Source organism: Lontra canadensis, unplaced genomic scaffold (genome assembly GCF_010015895.1).
Source record: "Lontra canadensis isolate GAN:19392208 unplaced genomic scaffold, GSC_riverotter_1.0 scaffold81, whole genome shotgun sequence".
In the NCBI taxonomy this organism is placed as follows: Eukaryota; Metazoa; Chordata; class Mammalia; order Carnivora; family Mustelidae; genus Lontra; species Lontra canadensis.
In genome coordinates, this window is record NW_022631075.1 from 2,912,247 (window position 1) to 2,936,422 (window position 24,176).

Sequence of the window (24,176 nt, forward strand, 5' to 3'; positions counted from 1 at the left end):
CTCTTAGTTTTTTCAAGCCTCTTATAGACCAAGAGACCCTCTCAGGGCTAAGGGAATGCATGTTTTGTTTCCTCTGTGTCTCTCCCAGGAACATGTCAAAGGACTCTACCCTCAGTGTGCCTTCAGATGCCATTGCTGCCTGGCCAACACTTATGTTCAATATTCTCGGAGCTGAGACTCTTTCTCAGGGCCAGATGAAAACCAACCATGGGAAGGAACATTGGCCAAAGTGGGAGCCTCCGAGGCAAAGTGTTGTAAGACACAGTCATAGAGTCACTGTGTCTGTAACATTGGTCTGGGGAGCCTAGGTCCCATAAAGACTGATCTCCAGCCAACTTCACCAGAGATTCCCTTTAAAAGGCAAAAGACACTGGGGTGCCTGGCTGGCTCAGTTGGTAGAGTGTGTGACTCTTAATGTTGGGCTTGTAAGTTTAAGCCCCACATTGGGTATAGAGATTACTTAAAGATAAAATCTTAAAATAAATAAGGGGCAACTAGGCTCTTATTGTGCACAGAAACAAAAATCACAAGCAATGAAATAAAATTAAATACTCATAATTGACTAATTGCTGGTACTGTTGGCTGCTTTTCCCCCCAGAGAAGGCGTCTTCTATATGATTTCTGGAGCACTTAACTAAGTTTAGCTGTAATTATTATTATTCCTATGATAACAGGGTTTCTACAGATCTTCATATTTTTACATGTTTTATACTTATTATGGCTAATCCACAAAACATCTCTTTAGGATATATAAATACTGCCCTTGCCAGTATGCTAGAGAGGAGTGAGAGCTCAGAAGAAAGTAATGTAAAGTAAGAGTAAGAGCTCAGAAGAAAGTAAAGTGAAGGTCACAGATTGAATCAGTAGTGACATAGAGACAGAACTGGAGAATTCTGCTTCTCAGTACCAGTTTATGCCACGGGTTCATTAAATGCTTACAGTATGAACCAGATTACACCAAACCAGACAAAAAAAACTAAGGGAACGTGTGTTTTGTGTTTCCTGGCTCTCCAAAAGCCTCTCAGCCATGTCTGGAAGTTCCCACACATGAGATAAGCAGGCCACCGCTTAGTTGAGGCATGCTATGGTCAAGTGCCCAAATGTGGGCACACAGTCCAAGTGCTGCAGACACTTAGAGAAAGGATAGGTCTCTTGGGGGATGAAATGGGCACCGAAAGCTCCGTGGAGGAGGGTGCTTCAGCCCAGTTTTGAAAGGTGGGCAAGAATTATATTGGTTGAGATTTGGGAAATGGCATTCCAGGATGGAGACACAACATGAAAAATGCTGAGCAGCAGGAATGAGTAAGAAGTGTGTTGAGCACGGGAAGACCAATGAGGTTGGAGCAGAAAGTTGTTACTGGAGAATTATGTGAGACAATTTTAGATCAATCATAAGCTCTAATGATGTTGGCCCATGGGGTAGAAAACAAAGATGCACCATTAACTGAGTACTTGACATGTCCAGCTTTGTGCATCATGTTTTTCTAATGTGAATTCCAGGCTGAAGGGTTTAGTCTATATGACAGGCAATAGGGAGCTGAGGGTCCAGTCACTGGGTCCCAATGCCTAAAATAAGACAGTGTGTTCAATTACTTCACATGTCCTTTGTCAACCTCTGATGACTGAACTGGGATATTTCTATGACTAAATATGCAGCTTCTCTCAGGCAATGCCATTGTTATCTGAAAATATGAAGTCTTTAATTTTTCATGGCACCACACAAAGAGAATGTTTACAGAGGCCTAATTCCTCTTCCTCCTGGAGCAAATGGATAACTCTGACGTGGTCAGATGTATTCTTTGGTAACACGTAGTTACAAGTTGAATACATGACTGAGCAGCAAAGCGCAAGCCTGGGGCTACTTATTTTGTCTGCAGCTAAAACTGCATGTGTTTACTTCATTCTAGCTATTTATAGCTATTTGTAGTTAGATTCTCCCCTGTGGATCAAGTTAGGCACTTTGGGAGACACAGTCTTACTTTCAAACCACTGAAGGAGCGTCTGCAGGGTCCGTGGAAGAAGATTCAGCTGTTCTGTGTTGCAAGAAGTTAAAGTAGGAATCCATTTGAATGATGCTCTGCACCAGTGGTTTCTCTTCTCAGCTTCCAAACTGATTGAGTTCTGAAAGAAGTTGTGTCATCTGGCTGGCATACAGGTAGACTGGATGCCAGAGCTGTCCACTGTAGTGCATAGGCTATAGCCTGGAACTGAAGGGCTGTATGTACAGTGCTGAACCCAGCCCCCTGGTGTGCTCAGGTTTTTGTGGGAAGATGCATTTACAGTCCCAACATGAAAGCTGAATAACACAAGTTCCCTAATTACTCCCATCTGAGCTAGACAGAACAGAGAGTCCTCCAGCTCCCATCTCCAGGTGGCAGCTCACTGCGACTCCAGCTGGATGGGAAAAGGGGGAGTCCAGATCATCTCTAGGAGGATCTAGGGAGGAGGAATGGATTGGGAAAACAGGAGAAGGAATAAGACAGGGTTTCTGCAGGAGGTGATAAACAGTGAAGACAAAAACGTAGACCAGACCAGTGCTAGGCCTGGGACAGGCCATGGAGCGACATTGGTATATGGTATTAAAAAGTTACATTTTATTTAATGATCCACAATACACGTGCATATATTTGACAATCAAAACAAAATTCTCACAAAACAATATTTACTCTTACTACATGGATACACATGGCATTTTTCTATTGTATTTCATTTTTTTTAAAGGCTAGGTCATGACTCACATTGATTTTATAACCCATTAGTGGACTGTGTCCTGCAATTTGCAGAACACTTACTGTAAGGAAAGGGAGGGAGGATTCATTTTCCTTTATCCTTTCCTTGTCATTCATACTCTGGTCTGCAACAAGTCAGCAGTGAGGGTGAAACACTGGGGCATAGTATAATAATGGGGAAGGTGAGTTCCAGGTAAACAAGGAGAGAGAGCAGAGAAAAGTGGGGCTTAGGAAAGGAGAGGTGTGGCTGTCACTGGGCTAGCTCTGAATAGTAGGAGGTGATAAGAAAGGGAACAGGAAAGTAGCACTCTATGTCTTTATCTACTTGAGGGGGGAGGGACAAAGGCAGAGGGAGAGAGAGAATCCTCAAGCAGATTCCCTGTTGATCATGGAGTACTATGAGTGTGGAGTACTATGCTGACCATCCCACATAGTACTTAGTACTGTCTGATAAATGTTGAATGAAAAATACCTGCTGAAATGACACACACAAGTTAGAGGCTATTTGAACAGCCTTGATCATGCCTGATCGAAACACACGGAAGACCAGAATCTACCTTTAGCAAATAGCAGTGCTGATGTGGTGTATTGTCACCAACTTTACCCCTCCACCTCATGTCTGCAGTCATAACATCCAGCACTGCCTTCAGGTGGCAGAAGGGTGCCAGACTGTGGTGCCCTCATATGGAGAGGCACTGTGGTAGAAGATCATGAATTCAGATCTTTCCTAACTTCCACCACCAGCTCTCAAAATGTACCTCATAGGTTTCCTATTCCCTCAGTGCCTGGTTCTCAGAGTTCACCTGGCAAACCACTCCATACTGACATGCTCATGAGTGACATGAACCACATGTTGCACTTCTGGGCTGCATTTGTCTCCTGACAGGGAATATCACCATCCTGGCTAATAGAGGTGGGTATTTCAAACTTTGTAGTAGTCAGTTAAGAAGACAATCAAAAGCAAGAAGGCTTTTTAGGGGCTTTCAAACACTACAAGACAACTACTTTCTCTGCCTACCCATTAACTATTTCCATGAAACATTAAACAACACCATACTCAATCAAAAAAAAAAAGTATGAAAGTAGCTAGTACAGTGCCTAGGAGAGAGTAAGCACGAAGTTCTGGTTGACTTAAAATGAAACATATTTAGTTGGGTAGGCACAGGAGGTAACTTGAATAGGACCTACTTACACCAGCACTCTCTGTGAGGATGGAAATGTACCATGTTGCACTTTCTAATGCATGTGGCACTCAAAATGTGTACAATGTCACTGAGAAATTGAATCTTTAATTTTATTTAACATCAACTAATTTTAATTCAAATAGTCACATGGGGCTAGTGGCTACCAGATCAGACGACCCAGATCCAGACGATCACTAGATGTAGCAAACACATTTTGAGTACGTACATTTTGTTGGTGCCCTTGTTAAAAAGCTGGATCTCTTTCTCTATAAGCCTCAAGATCTGTTGTCTCTTTCAAGAGATGTCCTTGGGCACCTGGGTGCCTCATTGAATGTCTGCCTTCAGCTTAGGTCATGATCCCAGGGTCCTGGGATGGAGCCCCGCATTGGGCTCCCTGCTCAGCGGGAAGCCTGTTTCTCCCTCTCCCACTCCCCCTGCTTGTGTTCCCTCTCCCACTATCTCTCTGTCAAATAAATAAATAAAATCTTGGGGGAAAAAAAAACAGAAAGATGTACTTTTTTTTTTAAGGCAAAGCAGTATGGGAGGACTTACAGAAGCTGGTTTCGGAGGGTCTTGTTCTCAAATTTGAACTAGAGTAGCTGTAGTTCCTGATCAAAGTATTTTTAAAGTAGAGGGTAGCTGGGGCACCTGAGTGGCTCAGTCAGTTAAGTGTCCAACTCTTGGTTTTGGCTCACATCATGATCTCAGGGCCCCGGGTCAGTCTCCACGCTCAGCAGGGAATCTGCTTGAGGATTCTCTCTCTCCCTCTGCCTTTGCCCCTCCCCTATCAAGTAAATAAATAAATCTTAAGAAAAATAGAGGGTAGCCAGACCTTGTAATGTCTTGCAAGGGACACTGAGGTTTGCCTGAATGTAAGCTCTTTGCTTGACAAAACAAACACCTCTGAATGGACATCTTTGGCACAAAGTTCTGCACAGACCCTGAATGTCTCCCAAACCTAGAATGGGGAATTATTTTCAGAACTCCAACTAATTGAATTTGACTTAGAAAAAAAAATGCCTTTAATTTAAACCTTTTTTTCCTAAAGCCAAAACAGGTTCTTTGTTCTCCAGGCTGGTAGAACATATTTGAGGGAACTGAGGTCATACAGACTTTTCAAACAGCAATAGGTTGAAATTTTTGTATAATCACCAGTCCTGGGTACTGTAAAGATGGCTTTTCAATAATTACTTTTCACCAGGATTGCATTTGGGCAATTTTTTTAAAGATTTTTTTTTATTTACTTGAGAGAGAGAGAGAGATCTTGAGAGGGAAGAGGGTCAGAGGGAGAAGCAGACTCCCCGCTGAGCAGGGAGCCCAATGTGGGACTCGATCCTGAGACTCCAGGATCATGACCTGAGCCGAAGGCAGTCGCTCAATCAACTGAGCCACCCAGGCGCCCCAACATTTGGGCAATTTTGTAAGTCTGCTTATAGTTTCTTTGAAGTCTACTAGCAGGCAGGGATGCTAAGGACCATGGACTCCAGGAGCTAATCAGATATCAATTATTCCACAATGTAAAATGGGTAGGCCATTTGCTTCCTGACCACAAAAGGCAATGAATCAGCTTTTTGACTTTAGGTAACAACAGACTGCTTGAGTTGGAGAGTGGAAAGAACAGCTTCCCAGTTCTTCTGGTAGTTCATTCTTTACCAGAAAGCACTTCTCTGTCTCCTCTCAGCATCCTCTTCTTTTTTCACTTCCTCCCTGTAAGACTCAGTGAAAAATGGTAAAGATAAAGGATCAAGGATGATGATACCAGGAAAGAAGAAAATCATTCCAGTTACTTTTTTTTCTCTGAAAGGCAGAACTGTGAACATGTCTGAAGAACGATAGTCAATATTAAAGATCATTTGTATCACCTAAACCACAGGTGTATTAAAGACACATTTGGAGCAGACCAAAGAACTCTAGCCAGAGTATTTATTACCTAATTGTTGTCATCCTGGAAAGTGTCAGGGTGAAAAATGAAGTAGCCTTGCAAATAATTCTGTCCTTGACGTGTTTTCTTCAGCACTTTTGTCAATAAATTGGATAATGCTACCCAAGGCAGGCTGATCAAATTTGTAGACAACAAGTAACTGGGACTAATAGCTAATAAACTTGTTAACCAAACTTGTTAAAAGCCTGTGTCAAAATCATGAGGACATTTGAAAAGGGTAAAAGTTACTAATAAAGTCATTTAGCTTATAGATATAGATATAGATATATAGATATAGATATACAGTTACAGATACAGATACAGATACAGATACAGATATAGATATATCAACAGCACATATGCAAGGTTGGGAGAAGCCTGGCTTGGCAGAAGTCTTTAATGAGATACCTGGGATATAAATTCAAGACCACAAAGTAGGCGTATACCCCAATTTGATAGTAGAAAGGTAAAAAAAAAATCAATGTCATTCTAGGCAGCACTGATAGATATATAAGATGTCTAGTTCAAAATAGGAGTCTCCTGCCTTCTGGGTGGGTTCAACCTCACTTCCAGTACAATGCTCAGTCCTGGACACCAAATTCTTAAGAGTGACATTTAATAAACTGAAACACATCAAGGGGAAGATGGCCAGAATTGAAAGCCTTGGATCTATGACATACATCTGACATGCTGGGGGTGATTAGTCGGAAGAAAAGAAGGCACAGACAAGTAGAATGTGTATCTTCAGATGGTTGAAGGCCTTCCATTACAACAGGGAATAGGCATTTTCTGTGAGCTTCAGGAAAAAAGAAACAACCATAGGTGGTGAAAGTTACAGAGGCAGATTTGCGCTCACTGTAATAAAGACATTTCTAATCATTAGAGCTGCCCCAAAGTAGAATGAACTGCTTTGGGAAGCAGTGAGCTCACCGTCATCCAGAAGTGTTCAAGAGGAGATTGAATGCCTACTTCTAAGTCAAATTACAGAGGAGATTATGGCACTGTTAAGAAGCTGGAGGGGGTGACCTAGGCCATTACACTCAATAAAAAGAATGGGATATTAAGGAATCCAAACACAGTGGGAAGTAAGAGTATACCTTCCCAACTGACAATGGGCCTAAACATTTTATTATGTTTATATCGTTCTGTTTTGAATTATGAAGCCTTTCAAGCATACAGGAGACAAGACAACCATTAATTAACTTTTAAGAATAATTTTTGTTTAGGGACTCAGCTCATCCTCCTTCCCAGCATGGGGTGCCTAATTAAAGAAAATGGCTTTTAAATGCTATATGCTACAATATCAAATTTGAAGCTCCTACCAGTCTATAACAGATCTTAAGGCTGATTTGAAGGCATCATAAAAGTTCATCAGTTTCCTGCCCAGCTTTAGAAATTGTTTCATTGACTGACTGGATCACTGGATGAGTTAGTTTTTTAATTAAGAATTGTGCTAAATCCCATGTAAAATGAGTTGCAAGTCAAGACACAACCCTTACTACTTTAGATGCCTGGTAGAGATAATGCAGGTGAATGCCAGAGACTGAGGCTGGGAAGAATGATGATTCTGTTGAGTTCTTTGTTGTGGGGATAATGATTACTGAGAGTCAAGAACCAAATACTTTCTCACTGACACTCAGATAGCAGCTTTTATAATTTTTCAAAGGAGAGTCTCAACTATTATTTCCATTTATTCTCCACACATCCTTTTGATGTGGGCAGATCAAGTGTTAGTTCTGCTGGCTTACAAATGAGAGGCCTAAAGCCTGGTGAGGTAACTGACCCAAGATCACACAGCAAGTTAGTGGCTGAACCATATAAAAACCCATCTCAGTGCAAAAGCACTAAGGAATAATTTTAAAAATAGTATTAGTGGGGTACCTGGGTGGTGCAGTCGGTTGAGTTGCCAACCCTTGGTTTGGGCTCAGGGTCATGAGATTGAACCCCACATTGGGCTCTGCACTCAGCAGGAGTCTGCTTGACACTCTCTTTACCTCTTCCTCTACCCCTCCCTGCCATGTGCTATCTCTCTCCCTAAAATAAATAAATAATTATTTAAAAAAATAATATTAATAGCAGATACCATTTTATCAGTTGAGCACAGTCTTATATGAGAGTCCTAAGCACTTTGGGCATATTCATTTAATAGGCACAACAATGTTATGGGGCAGAAATTATTATCCCAATTGTTACAGGTATAGAAATGAGGTTTGGATAGTTTAAGTAACTATCTCAAGGCTGTTCAACTATTAATTTGAACTCAGAAAAAATAAATGCCAAATCACTCCACCTCCATGGCCACAAGTTAAATCCAAACTACTGTTCCCTCTCACAGAGACTACAGAAATAACATTCCAAATGTTCTCCCTGCTTTCACAGATGCCCCCTTACTTAAATCCACTGTCAATACAGCAGCCAGATAAAAATTTCTAAAATATAAATCAGCTCATGGAATACCCATGATCCTTCCAAGATTTCTTCTCATGGTCCTTAGAATGAAATCTAAATTCCTTCTTAGGGTCCTTGAAATTCTTCTGCTGTTGGGCCCCTATCTCCTACCAGACTCACCTTGCATCCTCCTCTTTGCTGGCCATACTCCAGCCAGGCTAATCTTCTTTCAGTGCCTCAGTGCATCCAATGTTGCCCTCCCTCAGAGCCTTAGCAAGTGCTATTCTCTTGGCATCAGATGCTCTTCTACTCTCTGAGGTGTCAGCTCAAATGTCAAGTCCTCAGATAACTTTTCCCTGACCTAAATTAAAGTCTCCTTGTTACATAGTCTCATAGCACCCTAATACCTTCCCTTCTTAGTACTAAGACCATGATAAGCACAGATTTGTATAATTATTTTATTAATATTTGCTGCCAATACTAAACCTTAAGTACCGTGAGGACAAAGAGCCTGTCTGTTTTGCTCACTACGGTATCCCAGCCTCTAGACCATGTTTGTCACACTAGGAACTCAAAACTTTATTTGGCAAATGAGTAAATTAATTAATGAACAAGCAAAAGAATTTAAAACTCCTCAGCTCCAATGCTTAACCATACTGTCTTGCTATAGAAGGACCTAAAATCACCCCCTTATCGCAACCCACCTCAACGTCTCTCCTGCCATTTCTGATGCTGCTATGGAAGGGTGGATTGCTCTTACAGTTGCAAAATGAATTTTCCAAAATACATGTGTTCATATGTTAATGCCTGCATTTGCAAGCCGTTATATTCAAGTAGGATCAAATGTTGATAATGAATGTTTTCTTTGCCAGCATTTAGATACATGCCATGTAATTGCAAAAATAACTAGTTAGACTGTCGGAAGGCAGTGTACTCCTGAGAGCTGAACAAAATGTTCAAGGGAATTAACCCAAAGATGGTAATTAAACCATGGAATCATCAGCTGGAGAATGGGGCTGACACCTTGTTCTGCCTCTGGTACCCTAAAAGCACCCACTGTGGTTACTAGAACCCAAGACCAAAGGGTGTTTGGTGGGGAGGAGAAGGCTGATCTATATGAACCCAGGGAAGGTATGAGCTGGCTACTATCCCACACCTACCCCACCATGTCCATCTTCTTTCTAGTTCACCCACTGCTACATCCTCAACTTTAACACAAATAACCAATTTAAGAACAAGACCAGGGAGGTATCTGCTTGTATGGTGAGCTTTGAAGAGCCCAAAATATCTACCCTTCCTGACTTTTTACTACTAAAATAACTCCTTTGGAATATTCTAAATGTGTATGTATTTTCATTAAGTTAAGGCCTTATTCTCTGTGGAGAGTAAGTCATAAGCCAACCCTGTGGTTCTCATATTGGGGGCAGGGAGGAAGGAGGGAACGGGTAGTGATGTTGCCCCCCAGGGATATTTGATGATGTTTTGGGTCATGTGGAGTCTCACAACTGGGGAGCAATGGCAGTGCTATGGCCTCTAATATTAGAGTAGCATCCAGGGCTGCTAAACATCCCACAATATATAGGACAGTCTATCACAACAAAGAATTATCCAGCCCAAAATATCAATAGTATCTGCCAAGGTTGAGAAACCCTAAACTGACTCATTTGTGAAGATTTGTTTATTAGTCCATTAACAACTCATACATGGGGCAGATTCTTGACAAAATGGGAGTCAGAATGGGTATATTTTGATTGGACAGTTGGAAGAGAAAGAAGGAAGAGTAATGTGATAGCAGTGCCAGTGATGGACTGGGAAAAGACTCGAAGCAGGTGACCAGTTATGACACTACTCTCATAGTCTAAGAAGGAATGAGAACCCGAACTAAAGATGAACAGGAAATAGATCCTCCACATGCTGTAGAGGTGGAATGGATAGAACATCACCAGAGAGTGGCACATGGATGAGGCTGAGAAAGAGAAGCCAAAAATGACCCGAAGACTCCAGATTGGGTGACTAGAAGAAGAGCAATGCATTAGGAGAAGTAAGGATAAGAGAAGCAGATCCACAGAGGGAAGATGAGAGGAAAGAAAACATGTGCTGAATATGAGAATATGAAGGCCTAATAATATGAAGTCCTCCAGCTGAGGCTGTTCTATGAGTAGTCAGAAATGTGGATCTGGAGCCCAAGAATGTGTCTGAAACTAGAGGTATCTACTGGGAAGCCATCTGCAGGGAGAGCGTGAGATAAGACCCCTAGTTGGCACATAGTAGGAACTCCATAAATATTTGTTGAATGAAAAAAATATCTTTTGGATTAGTAAGAAAAGAGTCCCAAGGAAAGAATCTTCGGACCTATCTTCGTCAAGGGAGTGGAGCAAGAGGAAAGTGAGAAGGAACAATAAAGGAGGTAGAGCCACCAGAGTTTTGTGCTCTTGAAACAGAAGTGAGTTTCAAGAGGAAAGATTTGGCTAACAAAATCAAATGCTGCTCAGCAGTCAAGTCAGATGATGTCCGTGGAAAGAGCTGGGTTTGACAGTGAGCAGGTCATCATCAAACTTGAGAGAACAGGTTCAGTGGAATGATGGGAGCAGAAACTAGGCTCCATATGCAGAGGGCTGCAAAGTCCTCATCATCTCATCATGAGTAACGACAGAAAAGGAGTTAGGAAGATCATTTATGGAGGTGGCAGGGATCAAGGGGGAGGTGGGATCTTTTAGCAAATTTTTAGCCTGACATGAAGAGGGCAGCATAGAGAGACTAAATGCACAAACTTGAATAGCTAATAGCCATTATGATCTCCTGAGTACAGCAGTTGTATTTTTGAGCTTCCTGTAAAACAAAGTTAAGGTTATACAGAATTGGAATTCAGTGTATCATGTAGCACTCAAGAGCCCCAACAGGCAGAGTTAGGTTCGATTTAAAGAAGAGCTCTACAGTCATCAGAGCTACCCAGCAAGTAAAGGGCCACTTATGAGTAATGAGCTCTCTTGTCACTAGAGGTATTTAGGGAGTGGTAACATGACCTCACGGCAGCTGATTCCTGTCCTGAATCAGAAATTGGACTAAGATCGTTAGTTTCCAAACTTTTGGACTTCTCTTACCAGTAATATTTTAAGGGGGGGAGGGTGAGTGGAGTATAGGTTGATCTAGAGTTATCAACTTTAATTTTGCTCTGTTAAGTATGTTAGTTTTCTACTTACTGCTGTAACAAATAACCACAAATTTTGTGGCTTAAAATAGCACAAGTTTATCTTCCAGTTCTGTAGGTCAGCAGTCTGGTAAGGACTCTCACCAGGCTGCACTCAATAAGGCTGCATTCCTGTCTGGCAGCTCGAAGGGAGAATCTTTTCTTGCCTTTCCCAACTTTGAGACTCTGCCCACATTCCTTAGCTCATGGTCCCCTCCAATTTCAAAGCTAGCAATGGCTGGTCAAGTCTTTCTCATAAAACATCACTCTGATATTGACTCTTCTGTGGCTTTTTTTGCCCCATTCTTCTACATCTAAGGACCCTTGTCATTATCTTGAGCCAACCAGATAATCTGGGATAATCTCACTATTTTAAGGTCAACTGATTAGCAAGCTTAATTCCATCTGCAACCTTAATTCCACTTCACCATGTAACCTAATTCACAGATTTGGAGGATTAAGACATGGACATCTTTTGAGAGGACATTATTCAGTCTACCACACAGACCAAATATATATGTATGTATGTATGTATGTATGTATGCACACACACATGCACAAACACACACCATTTCTCATTAACATCATCATCATCATTTCAGAAGAGAAAGGACTACATGCAGAATGGAAAACAGAAATGATATAAAGAAAAGGACTGTGCTTCCTTAAAAAAGGACAGTTGTCAACCTTACTCCAACACCACCCCCCACACACACACACAAACTCGTGAAAATATTTCACCAGACTGGAAACTCACTATGGATCAAAACTACAGCTTTAGAAAGCACAACTAGGGGCACCTGGGTGGCTCAGTCAGTTAAACATCTGCCTTGGGCTCAGGTCATGATCCCAGGGTCCTGGGACAGAGCCCCACATCCTGCTCAGCGGGGGCCCTGCTTCTCCCTCTCCCTCTGCCCCTCACTCTGCTTGTTATTGTTCTCTCTTTCTTTCTCTCTCTCTCTCTCTCAAATAAATACAGAAAACCTAAAAAAAAAAAAGGAAGCACAACAATATGATCTCTTAAGGCCCTCACAGCTCTAAGTTTCTTTGTTCCCCTGGAATTCACAGTACTGTGGTATTACCTGGAGAACTTTCTTGTGATATATCTCTATCAGTTCCTTCAGAGCTATATTTTTCTTCTTTCTGCTTGCTTCAAATGTGATCATTAAGTCAGCAAGAGACTTCAGTTTCCTTTTTACCCCCTGATTCAAAAGGCTATGAAAAGTGTTCTGTAAATGATATGCAATATTGCTATTCTGATCTTTGGGGTAATCAAGTTGTTTGACATTTTTGTAATGATGCCTTTTGGAATATTGGTGGTATAATTAGCTGCTACATTGTACATTAACAATACCTGTCCCGACCCTATAGACTTGGGGACTATAAATAAAAGCATGACAGCTGGCTCCAGCCTTGCTTGTCACTCACCATTGAAGGGAACACAGCCGGGAGCTATACTAGAGTCCCCAGGAATCCAGGATGTAGTCAGAAACAGCATCTTCAACAATAATTTGACGTTTTGCTAGTAGGAAGAAATGGAGATGGGCACCGGTAGGAAACAGACAACCAAGATATTTCCTACTGGATAAACACAGAAGTCCCAAGAAGAGACAGCATTTTAGCAGCACAAAGGCATTATATAGGGAAGGAAAGAGTAGAGGACAACAGTGCATTCTCAAGTCAAATTAGAATGGTTTCTTTATTAAACCATTACTCCCTAGGAATTAGAATAGGAAAGAGTGCTGACGAAATGTATAGGGGAAGGGAAAGAGAAGAAAAGCTATGCTTACCTGGGTAATCAGTGTGACATTGCAAGCAGTGGTTTCTGTGGGGAGGATAACCTGATGGGGTTAACAGGGCAAAGTATGCCAGAAAGAGCTGGAAAGAGGAAAGAAACAGAGAAGGTACTATTTGGTTCCCAAGTTATATGTTAGGCACTGTAAATATTTTCCATGTACCATTTCATTCATTCTTTACCTCATGACAGTAACCCAAACCAACACTTATAATTGAGACATCATATTTTATTCATCCCATTCATTATGGTGTTTCCCCCTCACTAGTATGTAAGCTCCAAGAGGACAAGATCTTTTTTTTTTTCTCTCCTGTATCTTCTAATACCTATAACAATGCTTGGCACATAATAGATGCTCAGTAGATTTTGTTGCATGAATAAATAGCTAGCATTAATTATCTGTTTTGTGCCAGGCACTGTTACAGATGGCTTCCCATAACTAAACTCATTTTAGCTTTCACAACTAATGCTGAGACAGGCACTATTATTATCCCAATTTTACAGATGAAGAAACTGGGTTGGAGGCCCAGAGATATTAAGTAACTTGTCCAATAAGGGATCACCTGAGTATTTCAAACTATACAGTCTAACTTCAGAACCTGCCCATGTAATCACTGTCCTATACTGAGGCTCAGAGAGGTTAAGTAACTTGTACAAAACCATGCAGTTTAAGACTAGCAGGGCTGTGATTGAAACCAAGGTCTGACTGTCCAGGAAACTGTTGCCCTTTCTTCTGTACTTCACTGCTTCAAAAGATTGCCAAGATAATGATTTCTTCCATTATAATTTTACCAAGGACTCGTCTTCTGAGAAAAACTAGTGGGTGTCGTTCATTAAGGATTCAGATAAAGATAACAGACACTACCAAAGAGAATCATGAGTCCCAAAAGATCACCAATCTGCCACCCAATCTCATTGTTGGTATTTGGGGCTAGAGGGAGGTGAGGGAAGCTGCCAGCAGCTGAGTCATGGGAAACCCTTGGTGGAACCATCTATGCTGAGAGCTAGGCAATGAGGGTAAGTCGCTTTCATGCCAGGCAAATTCTGACCCATGCTGCCCTACATAGCTCTGGAGTAGGGACAGTGTAGAGATGCTGATACAGCTTTTCTAAAAAACTAGTTCATAATTCATCGTGTGACCTTGTGCAAGACACTTCCTCTCTTTGTGTCACAATTTCTTTATGATAGGGAGGCACCAGTGGAACTCTGTTGAATCAGAAATGCTTTACTTTATCCCTTTTATATATTGGACTTTTCCACATAAAATTTCATTTGGAGAAATGACTCCACATGAAAAACTATGCTTAAAAAATCACTGAATAAAATAGTGTTTAGTTCCTTTTAGCTCAAACTCTCTCAGAGTCTGAAGACAAGAACACTGTCCTTTGAGTCAGCACAACGTTCCATTCAGCCTTACTTTCTATAGCCAGGAATGGGCCCAGGGATCTGCTGTGAGAGGCCATTCACAGGTCCCCTGTGCCCCGGCTTCTCTTAGAGGTGGTTAACCCTGTCCTCACTTGGCAGTTGCCTTGACCTTTTTTACTTTGTTATTAAGTTTTTTATTTTAATTTCAGTATGGTTAACATGCAGTGTTACATTAGTTTCAGGTAGGTTAACTATGCACAATTGTATGTGCAGGGCAGCTACACTTCTCTTATATAAGAAGGGAATAGAACATTTACTGATTTTCTCTCAACATTGTTTTTGCTGATGTCCACCACCACGTGTCTGCCTGTTGGACCACAGTAGCCTAGTGTTCCCTGAGGATTACTGCTGATCTGTAATACTTCTAAATACCTTTAGATGACCACAGCTTGGTTCCCTCACACCTGCTTACTCATACATTTGTATAAGGTCTTCCTTTGTCTCATTCTGCTTATCATCATACATAGGCTGAAGGACTTAACTGGGCACTCCTTCCTGGAGTCTGGTTTTCACATATTCAGTATGATTCCCTTTTTTAAAGTTTTAAAACAAGCAAAAATAACATTATATTGCTTAGGGGTGTGTGTGTGTGTGTGTGTGTGTGTGTGTGTGTGTCTTAAAAGACCAAGGTAATGATAAACAGAAATTCAGGATAGTTATGAGGGAGAGCCAGGAGGATGTCCAAACGGCGGGGAGGGTGGGTAAAATAGAGGGGAAGAGGAAGGTAAAAATAAAGTTCTCAGTAACGTTATAGTTCTTGGGTTGGTTGATGGTTTTATGGGTGTTCACTACCAGTGTTCATAAATAAATAAATATCATAAGTATGAAAAGTTCATATCTAACCTAGTAATGATTAATTCTGTGCCCTTGAGGTTCAAAAACAATGATTATAAGAGCAATGCAAGATTTTTTTATTGGCCAGAATCTCACTTCCATAACATACTTGTATTTTGTTTCCTTCCGATGTCAAGGGCTTTTTAAAACTCTAAGTGGATCACAGCCATAAGTTTGCCTCTCTTCAAGTTAATTCCCCCCCCAATTATTGTCCATAATTTAGTCAGATTGGAGTTTTCCTCATTGGAAATACATTGCATTTCCCCACAAGATTATTTTTGTCTGGGGTTCATGGATCCTTATCTTGGGCCTTGCATGCTAGCTGTTATGGATCCAGGAATTACCAAGTAACTCCTGAATAATGTTCACTGAAGGGCCATGATTGCTTGTTGCCAGAAAAAATACATGATCCTTAAATTTGAATTTCAGGTCAATAACAAATAACTCTTGGGGACACCTGGATACCTCACTCAGTTAAGTGTCTGCCTTTGGCTCAGATCCTGATCCCAGGGTCCTGGGATTGAGTCCAGGGGAGCCTGCTTCTCCCTCTCCCTCTGCCCCTCCTTGCTCAGCAGGGAGCCAATATTTATATATAAATAAATAAAATATTTTTTAACAAACAAATAATTATTTCGTATACGTATGAACTTGAGGCCTGTAGAGTCCTCTCTTTTACTTACTAAATCTTTCCCTGTCTCATTTGGGCCAATAACTACTCTTTAATGTCATTATTGGATTTGCATCCCAGGGAGTATGAGTTTTAGAGTCAGACTGACTCCAGTTCAAATCCTGGCTCCTCCACTCAAGACACAGAACATTTTATCTCAGAATTCTCATCCATTAAATAGAAATATTAGCAGTACACCATAAGGTTGTTGGGAATATTGGATATTTGTATAGTACTTAGCATAATGTCTGGTACATACTAAGCGCTCAATGGCTATTATCATTATTATTGTTGGTTTTATGTAGAACATTATGTGCACCAGCTAAGATCTGAACTGGTACTGCAAAACTCTCTATTTACAGGATTAATTTGGGAACTGACCTTCCTTAGTATCTTCCTTGGTGATAACCAAAGCAAAGTGGAATCCTGCTTCTTGCTTTTTGTTTCTGAGCACTTCTTTTGGCCCCCTATCATGAAGTGCCCCAGATTTGTTTCTCTAATTGGTTTTCTCCTTTTAATATAAAGACCTATTTTATGCCTGTCTTTGGGGGGTCACTTAGAATTCCTCAAGTTGGAGGCTATGGTCTTCCCTGATGGAGAGCCTGAATGACAGGTGATTACTTTTAATAATGCTATCCTTAAGCCAATGACTAATGAGTGTGGCTAACAAAGGGGAACAGCCTTTATCAATATCAGGTTTAAATAGAATGCAGGGACCCAGTTAAGCCTCCAGATATCTAAAGTCCCAGACAGTCCCAGATACCATCTACTCCAACTACAGAGGAGAGTCCAAGCAAAATCTGCCCAGATAAACCTAGCCAACTCACAAAAACAAGAGAAATAATAATAAATTATTGTTATAAATACATACATACATACATACATACTTGCAGGGAAAGCAAGATACCATAAATATTGAGAACTCTCTGTTTCTCACAATCAGATCAAGAAATGAATTAAACTGGTTTTCCACTTGTTTCCCTCCTATATTCAACACCTTCCTTCTTATTAGTGCCCAATGCCTTTACTCTTTCTCATCTCAGGAAAGACTCCAGACACTTTCATCCTCTTCTCTGATTCACCCTTCCCTCTCAAAACTTACCTGTTTGTTTATACACACTTCCTGGTGTCTAACTGGACATAGGATATGTTAATTCATCTTTATTTTGAGAGAGAGAGAGAGAGAGAAGGGGGCAGGAAAGGCTGAGGGAGAGAGAGAGAGGTGGGGGGGGGATTTAAGCAGGCTCCAAGTCCAGTGCAGAGCCTGCCATGGGACTTGATCTCATAAGCCTGAGATCATGACCTGAACCAAAATCAAGAGTCAGATGCTTAATCCACTGAGCCACCCAGGTGTCCCAGACATAATAATTCATCTTAGCATGCTAAAAACTTTAAAAGATTCTATTTAATCCCCCTCCCAAACCATAGAGTTTTTTTCAACACTCTAAACCTAAAGAAGTAAGCATAACAGTTGCTTCCTAGCAGATAAGGGAGGCCATGCAGGATTCCTTAAATCACACCACATTATCAGCTGCCTGTTCTGTCTGCTTCGCATGAATGGAAGGGAGCAGTAGAGCAGATAATCTAAAGATCATTTCCACTTGGTTTGGGAATGCACCACACGGTGTTGTTGTAGCTGATTTGCTTTGCTAATTATGTTCTACTTAAGCTAATATTGAAATTGGTTCACATTTTTTAAGCTCATCTGGGCAAGAAGAGGGAAAATGTGGTAGTGTGGCCCACTTTGAAATGAAGGACATAAAAGTTCTATGTATGAGCTGATAGATCTAGAAGGTAAATGCCAAAGGAACAAAATAGAACTTTGCGAGTTACACCTACCTCATGTGACTCTCTGGGCACTGAAAAGCCAGTCTTTCCAATGGCCTACCCAGAATCTGAAACCTTCATTAGTAACCTTCATTAAGGGTCTTAATCATGACATAGCTATGGTTAAAGCAGTATGTAACCTAAGAGGAGTAACACCTTTCCTAGCAGACATATTAGCAATTTGTCTAAGTCATCAGTCCTTATTGTCATCTAGTGGAAAAAGCACTGAAGCAGTGGGACACAAGATAATGGTACATTGATGGGGGCATGGGTACACTAAAAGACCATTGGGCAGCTGTGACAGAAGTACAAGAACATCAAGTGCCTTGTGGGTGAGCTGGAAGGGTTGCAGAAAGAGGGTAAGGCAAACTTCACCTCTTTTTTCCTGAATTTTCCTAGTTTCTTGCTCATGGTAGACAGAAAACATGCAAATCTATCAAATACATTTTTCACTTCCTTCCACTTTTCTTGCTGGGTAACTGGGCTTTCAAGGGCTTCTAAAGATTTCAGAGATCTTGGTTTTCCTTTGAGGCATGTCCTTTAGAGCCAAAGCCTAACTATCCATTGTCTTTCCAACCCTATAAGCTGCAGCAAGGGACCATGGGGCTATTGAAATGTCTTGCTGTCTTTCTCATTGCAGTCTGCTCCCAGTTCTCAAGAGGGGTATATGCCATCTTTGGATTCTATGACCAGATGTCAATGAACACTCTGACCTCCTTCTGTGGGGCCCTGCACACATCCTTTGTGACGCCCAGCTTCCCCACTGATGCAGATGTGCAGTTTGTCATCCAGATGCGCCCAGCCTTGAAGGGCGCCATTCTGAGTCTGCTGGGTCACTACAAGTGGGAGAAGTTTGTGTACCTCTACGACACAGAAAGAGGTAAGAAGAGACATCTGCTCTCCTCTTTAAATATTCATGTAACAGTGCTGTTCAACCCTCCTCAAATTATGTTTGTTCCCTTCTCTTTTAGTAAATACAATCTAATACTCTTTTAAACTGTATTTAAATTCAAAGTGAATTTAAATTAAGACCCTAAAACATCAATGCAATGGTCATATTAGTATCTAATTTTTCGAACTAAATACGTCTTCTCATCCCCAGCCATGGAAAGAGGGTTGGGACTCTCCTGGCTGAGTCACTGTTGTTGAAAAAGCACCCTCTCCCCTCAAAATAATTTAAGTGGTCTACAATGCACAAAGTAAAAGCAGCTTCATCCAAAATAGAGATAGGCCTAAGCTGGAAAGTTTCAGAAAATTAATCCTATCAGAGAATGTAATTGTACCCATTTCAAAGATTCAAAAACTAAAGCCCAAGAAGAAATGTGCTTTTTCACTCGGCCATTTAACCACTGAGCTGGGACTGGTGTCAATATCTCCTGCTTCTAGGGCTTGTTCTGCTAGATCACATTAAGTCTTCAGCTTACAGGGCCTCAACAATTATCTGATGGAAATCATGAGCAGAGAGTAACTAAACTGGGCTTTGGGAATAGATGTTTTTTCTAATAGTAAGAATAATAATAATAACACATTCTATTGAAACAATCTCAGATATTAAGGGTCTGATTCTAAATAGTATACAGTTAGGTGTATTTGTTAATTGTATAATGCATTATAATTCAGCCAAATAGACTCCTCAAAAGCCCAGTTTTCTTTGAGGGGTTCCTCAGTAAAACAAAAGGATCCTATCACCATAAGATTCCAAAAAATAATGTTACTTTATCATTTGTTTGCCTGTAACTCTGCCTGTAGCTTGGGAATGATTCTTTCTGACTCAGAGAAGGAGGGAACAAATGGAAGGCCTGTCTGCCTGAGTGGTACATGGAGAAGAGGTCTTTTCTAGGTAACTTAACTTGAAAGACCATTTTGTTTTTTTGGAAACCCAAAGAACTCCCTATATTTGCCTATGGTACTTACTTTTTTTTTTAAGTTTTATTTATTTGACAGAGAGTTAGAGAACACAAGTAGGTAGAGCAGCAGGCAGAGGGAGAGGGAGTGGGGGAAGCAGGTTCTCCATTGAGCAGGGGACCTGATGCAGGGCTCAATCCCAGGAACCTGGGATCATGACCTGAGCTGAAGGCCACCGATGAATCGACTGAGTCACCCAGGTTCCCCAACTTACTTCTAAAATATTATAGCTATCATGAACCCAAAGCAAGAGACCTGAGTTCTAGTTCAAAATCTGCCATTTAATGAGCTCTCTGACCTTGACTAATGCACTGAAGTTTTCTTGGCCTTGTCTCCTCTCCTAAGGTGCTTCTCGTCTTAATGTAATGTTCTGTGATTTTTTGAGATATTATACCAGACACAGATTACTTTGTGTCTTGCTGCTAACCCTAACTCATATATTATTAGTTCATAAGTCAAACAATTTTAAAAGTTGTTACCAACCCCCAATGGTATGTTTCAAATGCTTATATAATACAGTTCCAATGGGGGTGGACAGAAAAGAACATTGATGAAACCATTCATGAACAACATGGAACACTATCAAGTTGAATGCCACACTATAGACTCTAATTGCTCTAAGAATTGTTAAAAGGTAGCACCCCAGCAAAGTAGAGTTTTCTGAGAAGGTTGGCTAGATGATCTAAGCTAGATGATCTAAGCTAGATGAAGTTGTAGATTGCAAGAGAAGAGGGAGGTATGGTTTGGAGAAGGGGAAAAGAGATGAACCAAGGGCAGAATCAGGAAGCAGTGCTGTGTGTTCACACAGAGACTTGCCTGACAAGGATACAAAAACAGTTTCAACATTCTAATCCACAGTTTGCTAAATTCTAGTGCATTTCATTTTCTTTCAAACACTTAGGATGAATTAGCCTATTTCTGTGTATTGTATATGGTATATTCCAGTGTGTAACAATCTAAATTTCAGAATGGAAGTTTGTAAATCAGGCAGCTTCTCTCCTGAAAACTGTTGCAAACTAAATACCAGTTTTGTTAACACTGTAACCCCCCATCTATTCAAAAGCAGAAGATACAGCTCATGTGTTTTCTCCTCATCTCCCATGGCCTTTCTTCGCCCATTAGCTGTCAGTTGGAGGAAAGGAAGCAAAAGTCCATCTAGGTCTATTTCTTGTCCCTGTCTCTTTTCTCAAATCATCTCACTAAATAGTTTGGACAGTTCTGTGGTCTAAGAGCCAAAAGAATCCTTTCCTACTCATGCATATTTATAATTTTTTCTTTATAGTGATTTAGCTGGTAGGACTGATCTGGTCTGCTTAAGAACTATTTTCTATAAACTTTTACACTAACTTCCTCCTCTGAAAACCTTCTTAAAACACTGAACCAGGACCCTGTTCTAGTATTTCCAATGGCTTACATGGCCCACACTTGGGGAAAAAATGTAGTGTATTCTTCAAGACTCAACATAATTATGCCTCAGCCAACCAACAAACCTGTTGTCCTTATGTTACCTAATGAGAACATTCCACTGCAGCCAGCTCCCATTTTCTTTCTTTTTTTAAAGATTTTATTTATTTATTTGTTAGAGAGAGAGCACATGAGCGAACACAAGCAGGGGGAGCAGCAGGAAGAAGGAGAAGCAGGCTCCTCACAGAGCAAGGATCCCAATGCAGGACTTGATCCCAGGATCCTGGGATCATGACCAGAGCAGACACTTAACCAACTGAGTCACCCAAGGGTCCCATGCAGCTCCCATTTTCCACTGTTGCCCAAATGTGCCAGAACTATGCTTGGTCTCAGCAACTTCACTTCTACTACTACCCAGAATTCTCTCCATCTTGATTAGAAAATCCTGTCGGTCCTATTTTTCAAAACCTACCTTAAACTCTACCTCTCCAAGGTAGCCATCCCTGGCCACTCCAGTTCATTGTCACTCACTCATTCATTTAGTCAGTCAGTCAGTGTTAGATCATAGACATGGGTTCTGCACCTATCTTAATGGATAGGACCTAATTTTAAAAAGATTCTCAGTGATAGCCTCATTGAGAAGGGGCATTTAAGCTGAGAAATGATGGATTAGAAGGGACAACCATGTGAAGATTAGAGGGAAAGAGTTTCAAGCAGTGGAAATAGCAAGTGCAAAGGCCCTATAGCAGAGAAGTGTGGTATGTTTGAGGAAATGAAAGAAGACAAGTGTGGGTAAAGGGGAGTGAGGAGGTTGAGAGTGACCTGAGATTGAGACTGTAGAGGTAGACAGGAGGCAGAGGATAGCCATAGAGAATGAAAAGGAGCCATGGTAAGGAGTATGAATTTTATTCTAACTTCAGTGGGAGGTCTAACTTCAGTGGAGGATTCTGAACAGGAGAGTCACATGATCTAACTTTCTGTAGAGAATGGAATGTGGTGCAAGAACAAAAGGAAGGAAGCCAATGAAAAGGCCACCATGGTTATCTAGGTGAGAAATTATGGGAGCTTAGAATAGGCTGGAGATGGAGAAAAGTGGATGGAATTGAAATACATTTTGGACACAGAATCAACAGAACTTGGGACAGGTTGACTGTGGGATATGAGGGAGAAGAAAGCTTCATGGATGACTGGTAGACTTATGGCTTGAGGGACTGGGCAAAATGATAACTGTTTACTATGAGTAAACATAGTTATGTTTACTATGTCATAGTAAACAGTCATAGTAATGACTGAGCAGGAAGAGAACAAGTTTTGAGGAGCAAAGATCCTGCCTACCTCTGAACACCCACAGGACCCTTTTGTCCATGTCACTCACTTGGTACTTAACATAAGTGTTCTCCATTGTTATTTCACTGGGTCTGCTATATACCTTCCCAAGCCCCTCTCTCCAGTGTGATAACAAATAATTGGTTAGCACCTAGATTTATACTTTGTGTCTACAGTGGTATATAGCATGGGCCTGGGGACATATTTAGTGTTTTTCCAATGCCATTACTGGTTATTCAAGAGTAAGCCCATGTCCGTTTTTGTTGTTGGACTGAAAGAGAGAGAGACACACACAAAGCAGAGAAGAAAGGAAGGAGGGAAGGAAGGAAGGAAGGAAGGAAATGGGGGGGAGGGAGGGAGGGAGGAACTGGGAAGGAGGGGAGGGAAGGAAGAAAGAAGATGGGAAGGGGAGAAAGTGAATCCAGTTTGTAAATCAAACCGTGAGGTACAGTTTTTTAAAATATTCAATAAAGCATCTATTGTGTATTTCCTCATTTTCTACAATAATCTATTGCTTTCATAATAAACATTTTGGGAGAAATTACAACCGTGAAATCAAATTTTAGAATATTTTAATTACATAAGAGAGAAATGGAAAATAGAGAGACAGAAGGGAATATGTCATTATTCAAGTAAGCTAAATATACAAATGATGTGACTCTACTGTATGAGGGCAGTGGTAAATGAGAAGCTGAGAAATGGGTTGTACAGTTGAGGTCATTTAAAAGATTTGTGGCACAATCAAGATAACATTGCCTCTGAAGTTATAAACAGCAAATGGATTTCAAGGCTTTCTTGGCTACACACGGGTTTCTTTCTGCCAAGAAAGGTCTGGTTTTGTGTTTGCAATCTTCACTTTGCTTTGTTACCAAAATACCATGTAGCTTCATTAATACAAAGTTGAAAATTCTGCTCTTGGTGCTGTATACAGAGAAATTCATTTCTTGAAAAAATTATGAGGTTGACTAAGTGAGATATCTGCCCCTCTGTACCCTCTCTTTACCGACATCCCATTTTTATTTACCCAGGGTTCTCCACTCTGTCATTTGTCTACACCTGCCCTCCCTGGTAGGAACAAAGCCTTGATCTCTCTGTCCCAACCTGCCTCTACACCTCCACAGAAACTTTCCTGTCCCACATTTTGTTTCCACTGATTAATAGACTCTCTCTGCAAGTGACAACACTTCAGCTGACCAATAGACTTTCTCTAGCAAGTGACAACACTTCAGCTGACCAATGTACTCATGCTAATTTCTATATGGCTGGTAATGATGTGATGTGTTAGTGCATCCAGGGAAGAAATTTCTAGTCAGGTAAGGGCATTCTGTGGCATTGAACCCTAATCCAAAGCATGGCTTTCTGCTGCTGGCATCCCAGGCACCACAAGTCCAGTTGGGGAGGCCTCTTGCCCACACACCTTCCCACACAGAAAGTCCTAAAGCTATGCCAGGGAGGTGTTGTTGGTCTGAAACGTGGCCACCTCTTCCAGTTTTCTGTTAGACCTGTTTTTTGGGTATAAGTGACCTAGTTTTCTGTGGTGCTAACATTTCCCCTGGAACAGCAACATACTTGAGAACTGCAGCC

General features: G+C 41.0%; 1 protein-coding gene across 6 annotated transcripts in view; it reads left to right on the top strand.

The window, feature by feature from the left end:
* GRIA3 (glutamate ionotropic receptor AMPA type subunit 3) overlaps positions 1 to 24,176 on the top strand; it is a 284,929-nt gene that overhangs the window by 52,163 nt on the left and 208,590 nt on the right. For all 6 annotated transcript variants that reach the window (XR_004385556.1, XM_032882315.1, XM_032882313.1 and 3 more), the window contains one exon: positions 18,598 to 18,837. Coding sequence is in view for 5 of the 6 variants with exons in the window: in XM_032882315.1 (XP_032738206.1) it covers positions 18,598 to 18,837 (240 nt within the window). In the remaining variant the exon portion in view is untranslated. The remainder of the gene's footprint in view (positions 1 to 18,597; positions 18,838 to 24,176) is intronic.